This window comes from Lampetra planeri, chromosome 49, assembly GCF_965212315.1.
Source record: "Lampetra planeri chromosome 49, kcLamPlan1.2.h2, whole genome shotgun sequence".
In the NCBI taxonomy this organism is placed as follows: Eukaryota; Metazoa; Chordata; class Hyperoartia; order Petromyzontiformes; family Petromyzontidae; genus Lampetra; species Lampetra planeri.
The window spans coordinates 3,958,537-3,966,022 of NC_136155.1; the positions used below are offsets into that span (position 1 = coordinate 3,958,537).

Genomic DNA, 7,486 nt, shown 5'->3' on the forward strand with positions numbered 1-7,486 from the left:
GGGGGGGGGGGCGTCAAAAATCGCGTGACGTCATTTATGGACGGCCCACCGCTCTCCCCGTGAGCATTCCCGTTGCCAGGCAACGGTTGCACGGGGCAACGTTGCCACAACAACAACAACGACGACGACGCACGCGCATCACCACCATCATCACCACCATCATCACCACCACCATCATCACCACTATCACCATCATCACTATCACCACCACTATCACCATCACCACCACCACCATCATCACCACCACTATCACCACCACCATCATCATCGCCACCACAACCATCATCACCACCACCATCACCACCTTCATCATCGCCACCACCACCATCATCACCACCACCATCACCACCTTCATCATCACCACCACCATCACCACCACCACTATCGCCGCACTCGCACAGAAGCACGCTTCAACCCCACAGAGAGACACAGAGAGACACAGAGAAGACGACTTCGTAAGACGTTCGCTTTTGTGGTGAATTTTTTGTGTTAGTTCCTTTCGTTTATTTTTTGTTCAAAGCGTGAAGAATCGACCGCACGTTTTACGCATCACGTAAGTCGAGCGGCTCGCTTGGACGCTTCGCCAACAATAACGATCTGAGTTGTTTTTAAATCCGGCCACGTTTTGGGCGGTGTTCGTGTCCGGTTTTTAAAAAAATTAAATTGACTTTTTAATAAATAAAACATAATAAAATACAATTCTCACGACGTTTCGGCCACAACGCAAGCAGCCGTCCTCAGGTGAAGAACAGGTCTTGTTCATTCAGACGCTGTCTTTCCGACAGACCTGTTCTTCACCTGAGGATGGCTGCTTGCGTTGTGGCCGAAACGTCGTGAGAATTGTATTTTATTATGTTTTATTATTTATTATTAAATTATTTCCCTTCTACGTGACTTTACCGAAAGAACCAAGAAGATGAATCCCTGCAGTCACGAAAGCTTTAAATCGAAATTTGTAATAAATGTTTTCTCCTACAACATCAGAGTGCAGCGCCACATTAAATACGCACTACAATGACAATAGCTTTAAAGCGATTTGAAGCATGTTTTATTTGGGGGGGGGGGGGGGGCAGAGCTTTGTGACGTCATATTTGAGGGGTGGGGGGGGGTCTGACTTTTACTGACGCCGTGTAACGACCGAAGGGGGCGGGGGGGTCAAAAATCGTCCAAAATCGTCCAAAATCGCGTGACGTCATTTATGGACGGCCCCTTGGGATCTTCCTCTTTGAGCAGCTGCGATGGCGAGCCAGGAGCAGGCGGGCGAGGAGCCTGACGATCGATGCACCCACGAGCTCTACCGAGTGAGCCCTCACCTGCCCAGGAGATTCGATGAGCCTCACCTGCTGCTCGCCTACGGGTGAGGAGGCTCACGGTCCGGGGAAGGGCTCGCGCGAAGTTTCCCTCGATATTCGCGGCCGGTCGATAGCAGTGGTGATGGTCGTATTGATGCGTTACAAAACAAACGGGCGCACAACGCGGACACCGCACGAGCAGACAGCTGTCTTGCCGAGTAGCAGCACACAGTACACACACACAGTACACATTACACACAGTACACACACACAGTACACACACAGTACACACACAGTGCACACACACAGTACACACACAGTGCACACACACAGTACACACACACAGTACACACACACAGTACACACACAGTGCACACACACAGTACACACACAGTGCACACACACAGTACACACACACAGTACACACACACAGTACATACACACAGTACACACACAGTACACACAGTACACACACAGTGCACACACACAGTACACACACAGTACACATTACACACAGTACACACACACAGTACACACACACAGTACACACACAGTACACATTACACACAGTACACACACACAGTACACACACAGTGCACACACAGTACACACACACAGTACACACACAGTGCACACACACAGTACACACACACAGTACACACACAGTGCACACACAGTACACATTACACACAGTACACACACACAGTACACACACACAGTACACACACAGTACACATTACACACAGTACACACACACAGTACACACACAGTGCACACACAGTACACATTACACACAGTACACACACACAGTACACACACAGTGCACACACAGTACACACACACAGTACACACACAGTGCACACACACAGTACACACACAGTGCACACACACAGTACACACACACAGTACACACACACAGTACACACACAGTACACACAGTACACACACACAGTACACACACACAGTGCACACACACAGTACACACACACAGTGCACACACACAGTACACACAGTACACACACACAGTACACACAGTGTTGTATCTGTGTGTGTATCTCTATCTGTGTGTGTATCTCTATCTGTGTGTGTATCCCCGTGTGTGAGACAACTGCCTGCCCGAGTAGCACACACAGGCAGTACACACAGGCAGTACACATACACAGGCAGTACACACACAGGCAGTACACACACAGGCAGTACACATACACAGGCAGTACACACACAGGCAGTACACACACAGGCAAAACACAGTACACACACAGGCAGTACACACACAGGCCACACACACAGTACACACACAGGCAGTACACACACACAATGCACACGCAACGCTGTCCCATGTCTGACCGCACAGCAGAGCACATTTAGGATAGAAACAGGTTAGCCGCATGCACAGCGAGGGAAATCCGTAAATAGAAGTGAAAAAAACCTGTCGTTTTTTTTTCTTCAAGTTGATCATTTTGCAACGTTGCCTCTCATCGCCTCTCATCGCTCACGCAATCATCTCATCTCTCCATCCTCTGCTTCTCTGCCCTGCCTCCAGGCGTCCGCCGGCAAAGATGCAATAGCCACTTGTTTGGCCTTTGGACCGATTTTGTGTGAACGAGCCGTAACTTTTGTGGCCGCTCCACCACCGCTCCCTCCTGTGGAAGATTTCCTGGCTTTGTTGGGAAGTCGGTGATCCGTGGTCTGGGATGTGCGCGTTGTTGTGATAACTCTTGCTGTTGTTTGTGCTTTGTGCTGTGGTGCCATTTCTGCAAATTTGTTTATTCGCTTGAGACTTTTTGGCTTGGTAAGTAGTAGTAGGGGGTTTGTATTTACTCGGTGTGTACGTGTGTGTGTGTGTTGGGCTCGCTAACAGCACTTGCCCCAACAGTCCGCTCAGGCTATGCGGGGGACCTTTGCTTTGTGTTGGGCTTCTTTCGCGCTGTACCAGAGGCCGCAAACGGGTTTTGATTCCTTACCCGTACCCGGCCGCACCAGGGTCGCAAATGGGTACCCGTACCCGGCCGGATACGGGTACCCGTACCCTACCCGTACCCGTACCCTACCCGTACCCTACCCGAAATGAGTGACATACGGTTACTCACCAGTGACTCACGGCCTACCCGTACCCGGCCGTACCAGGGTCGCAAACGGGTACCCGCACCCGGTCGGGTACGGGTAGCCGGGTATCGGGTAGGGTACGGGTATCGGGTACCTGATTGCGACCTCTGCGCTGTACGTAGCCAACCGCGCTACATGGGATTCCCTTCTCAGACATATCAAATTGACGCAACAGCGTTGTGGGATTGCCGTTGGCGCCAATGACGCTGCTAACATGAATCGCTATTGTTGCTGTTGTCGTCGTCGTCCCACGCAGCTCCAAGTCCACGCACCCCGTGTACCGCACGTCGAACCAGGCGTACGGACGCAGAGCGCCAACCGTGCACGAGATGCCGGTGAGTGGCGCGACGCGACGGGACGGCGAGTCATCGCCTAACGCCGGCCGGTGGATTGCCTCTCCCCTGAGAGAGTTGTCGCGCTAAAAGCGAAAAAAAATTGCCTCCCCGTAAACAATGTGGCGGCAATGAAGAGTGGCGGGACACGACGCGCTACGGCGGCGGCGGCTACCAGCTAGCACTACGCGCACCGCGCAGGGCTCGTGGCGGGACAAGTAACCGGGGGTATGGCGCCGCCGCCGCCGCGTCACCTCGGCGTTCCGCGTGCCGTATCGCTGTGCCGCTCAGCTGCGCGGGGGAAGAAAGTCGTTCGGCGCCGACCGCTCAGATTCCGCGTTATAACGGTGCGCGTTTCGCGTTATAACGGTGCGTTTCGCGTTATAACGGTGCATTTCGCGTTATAACGGTGCGCGTTTCGCGTCATAACGGTGCTCGCTCCGCATTATAACAGTGCGCGTTTCGCGTTATAACGGTGCCCGTTTCGCGTTATAACGGTGCGCGTTTCGCGTTATAACGGTGCGTTTTGCGTTGTGCGAAAAGTGTTTCCCGAATGGAAGAACCGCGTCATAGCGAAAATGCGTTGTAGTGTGAACAACGCCACGCGTTAAGCGAGAACCCTACAAACACAAAGATCCCCCCCCTCCCACCTCGCCCGTACAGCCGCTACAGGCCGTAGGGTCAAATGCTGTTTGTGAGCAGCACCTGTGAAGGCCGGCACGGCAAAGCGCGCGAGGAGGTTCGGCGGTCGCTTAGTGTGAGAGAGACACGCAAACTCCAAATATACAGCTGGCGTCAGGGTCGGGATCGAATCCACGACCTCCTGTATACCAGGCGAGGTAGTCAACATCTCCTAGCCACCGTGATGATGATGAGAGAGAGAGACACGCAAACTCCTACTATACAGCATCAGGCGTCAGGGTTGTGATCGAACCAACGACCTCCTGCATACCAGGCGAGGTAGTTAACATCTCCTAGCCACCGCGATGATGATGAGAGAGAGAAACACGCAAACTTCAAATATACAGCAGGCGTCATGGTCGGGATCGAACCCACTACCTCCTGTATACCAGGCAAGGTAGTCAACATCTCCTAGCCACCGTGATGATGATGAGAGAGAGAGACACGCAAACTCCAAATATACAGCAGGCGTCAGGGTCGGGATCGAACCCACGACCTCCTGTATACCAGGCAAGGTAGTCAACATCTCCTAGCCACCGTGATGATGATGAGAGAGAGAGACACGCAAACTCCAAATATACAGCAGCAGCAGGCGTCAGGGTCGGGATCGAACCCACGACCTCCTGTATACCAGGCGAGGTAGTCAACACTTACCCCCCCCCTCTCCCCATCCCCCTGCTCCCCCCACTCTAGACGGTGTTCCGAGGCCGTTCGCAGGATTTCTCGACTCATCTGGGCCAGTGCGGAATGTACCGCAACCGCGGACTCAACACGGCCGTCGACCGCAGCGTGGTGGATGCCGGGGGCGGTGGTGGTGGCGCTCTCGCCGTCTCGGCACGCCACCAACGTATCGCCTTCCACGAGGCCGTACGGGCGCTCGCTGCCGGCACCCTCGCCGGCGCCGCTGTCGGCACCGGCAACGGCCACTAGGACAAAAGCCGCTGAGCGAACGGGCGCGGGTTGTATCAGGGATACAACCTGCGCGCGGAATCCTTGCAGTCACGAAAGCTTCAAATCTAGAATTCAAGTGTACACTGCGCATTCCATCCTTCGGATCACAATGCGCAACGCATGCAAAGCAGGAAACCAAAACGGAACCGGGGGGGGGGGGAGGCACCGACCAAGCTCGAGAAGGAAGGCCGCTTTAAAGAGACGGGGATTTCGATTTAAAGCTTTCGTGACTGCAGGGAATCATCTTCTTGGTTGTTTCGGTAAAGTCACGTAGAAGGGAATACAATAAAAATAATACGTAATAAAATAATTATTTTTTAATGTTTTATTTCAATTATAATAATTTATTTTATTTTATTATGTTTTCTTTTTATTTGAATACATTTTTTTATTAAAATAAAAATAAAACATAATAAAAGAAATATTTTATTATGTTTTATTTTTATTATTTTATTACTTCCCTTCTACGTGACTTTACCGAAAGAACCAAGAAGAAGAGACGGGGATGTTCTGGACATACACACCAACGCCACACAACCACGGGTTAAGGGTCAGGGGTCACGGAAGCACTGCCGTGCACGACACGCAAGTCGGTGATTGAGTGGAGGATGCACTGATCGGATTGGTGCGAGAACCTGTTCTATTGCCAGAGAGGGTAAAACCTACCGTTATGTTCTGATGCTGGCAAGAAAGGTCGCATAAGGGTCGTCCATAAATGACGTCACGCACCTAGGGGGGGGGGGGGTCAGACATTTGTGATGATGTGTGACGAGGGGAGGGGGGGTTTGAGAAATGTGACATCACATCAAAATGCGCAACTTAAATATAGACAACACGTTCTTAATTGAATAGATTTTTTAATGTTTTCTCCTACAACATCAGAGTGCAGCGCCACATTAAATACGCACTACAATGACAATAGTTTAAAGCGATTTGAAGCATGCTTTATTTTGGGGGGAGGGGGGGCAGATCTTTGTGACGTCATATTTGAGGGAGGGATTTGACTTTTTGTGACGCCGTGTGACAAAGGAGGGGGGGGGGGGTCAAAAATCGTTCAAATCGCGTGACGTCATTTATGGACGGCCCCATATCATGATAGAGGTGTTTCGGGTTCGATCGCGTAAACGTGAGTTGTGTCGTCAAACCCGCCACCGCCCGACATGGCAGTTTAGCGAGGCTTGTCGCGTTATCGCGACAACGCTTCGTAGATTAGACACCGCCACGCGTTAAGCGAGCGCTTATCCGCAACCCTGCTGCTTTGTAATTGCAGGTTTTTTTGGGGTCAAAATTTGGCGGCGGCGGTGGTGGTGATGGGGAGGGATGGTTGGACCACGTTTCTGGCACCCCGATCGTTCGTTGTCGCCAAATGTTTCCGCTAGATGGCAGCATTCGCCTTGTGATGTTACTTTTCGCAGATTGACGATGCCTTTGTCACAGACGCACACAAAAAAATAAAAGGTCAAAAGTGACTTCCCGCGCCACTCGAATGAGGCATTGGTTGATGTTCATCTTCCGTTCACAGCCGCGCAGAGTCAGTGGTGGAAATTCCACATTCCTATGACGCGCGGGGCCAGTTTATCTACGGGACAATCGGCGTTCCTCCGCAGAGCGCGACCGTTCTTAATTTAACAACAACCCCGAGGGTCAAATGGGCTGAGTCGACCCTCGAACCTGGAATTGAACTCGCACCTTTCCGATCGCGAGCCGCTGCACGGTTGACTGCAGTGCATGCTTTACTCAGCGAAGCTATTCCACTCATTGGTAAACAACAACAACAAAAACTCTGAACATTGCCCTGGCCTCACCTTCCCTAACCCTGGCCTAACCTTACATTAACCCTACCAAAACCTGAATCTAACCCATCCCTAATCCTCACCTAACCTTCCCCCAACCCTACTCAAACGCTGACCTCACCCCAACTCTATCCCTAACCCTACCCTAGCCCTTACCGAGCCCTATCCCTAACCCTATCCTCACCCAAACGTAACCCGAACAAGAAAGAAACGATGGGAGGGAATCACAACTTCGTTGAATAAAAAATAATTAAAAAAATCCATTCATTTTTTCCAGTCTGTAACAGCTTTCCCTAGGCTCCACGCGGGTTCGCTCTGTGGCTTTGTGCGA

General features: G+C 51.6%; 1 protein-coding gene across 2 annotated transcripts; it reads left to right on the forward strand.

Annotated features, from left to right (window-relative positions):
• The first annotated feature begins 23 nt into the window (after positions 1-23).
• Positions 24-6,831, forward strand: PIERCE1 (piercer of microtubule wall 1). Of its 2 annotated transcripts, none has more exons than XM_078616047.1 (4): positions 24-455; positions 1,234-1,357; positions 3,655-3,733; positions 5,105-6,831. In XM_078616047.1, the coding sequence occupies exons 2-4, from the start codon at positions 1,239-1,241 to the stop codon at positions 5,339-5,341; spliced, it is 435 nt and encodes a 144-aa protein (XP_078472173.1). In that variant the 5' UTR covers positions 24-455; positions 1,234-1,238; the 3' UTR covers positions 5,342-6,831. The 2 variants fall into 2 exon arrangements, with proteins under 2 accessions (XP_078472173.1, XP_078472172.1); XM_078616046.1 differs by having other exon boundaries at positions 27-553.
• The last annotated feature ends 655 nt before the right edge of the window (positions 6,832-7,486 follow it).

Excerpts from the sequence above, each read along its gene's own strand:
- PIERCE1 (XM_078616047.1), top strand. The coding sequence starts at position 1,239 with ATGGCGAGCCAGGAGCAGGCGGGCGAGGAGCCTGACGATCGATGCACC. Across the intron at positions 1,358-3,654 it reads CACCTGCTGCTCGCCTACGG|CTCCAAGTCCACGCACCCCG; the intron begins GTGAGGAGGCTC and ends CGTCCCACGCAG. Across the intron at positions 3,734-5,104 it reads CAACCGTGCACGAGATGCCG|ACGGTGTTCCGAGGCCGTTC; the intron begins GTGAGTGGCGCG and ends CCCCCACTCTAG.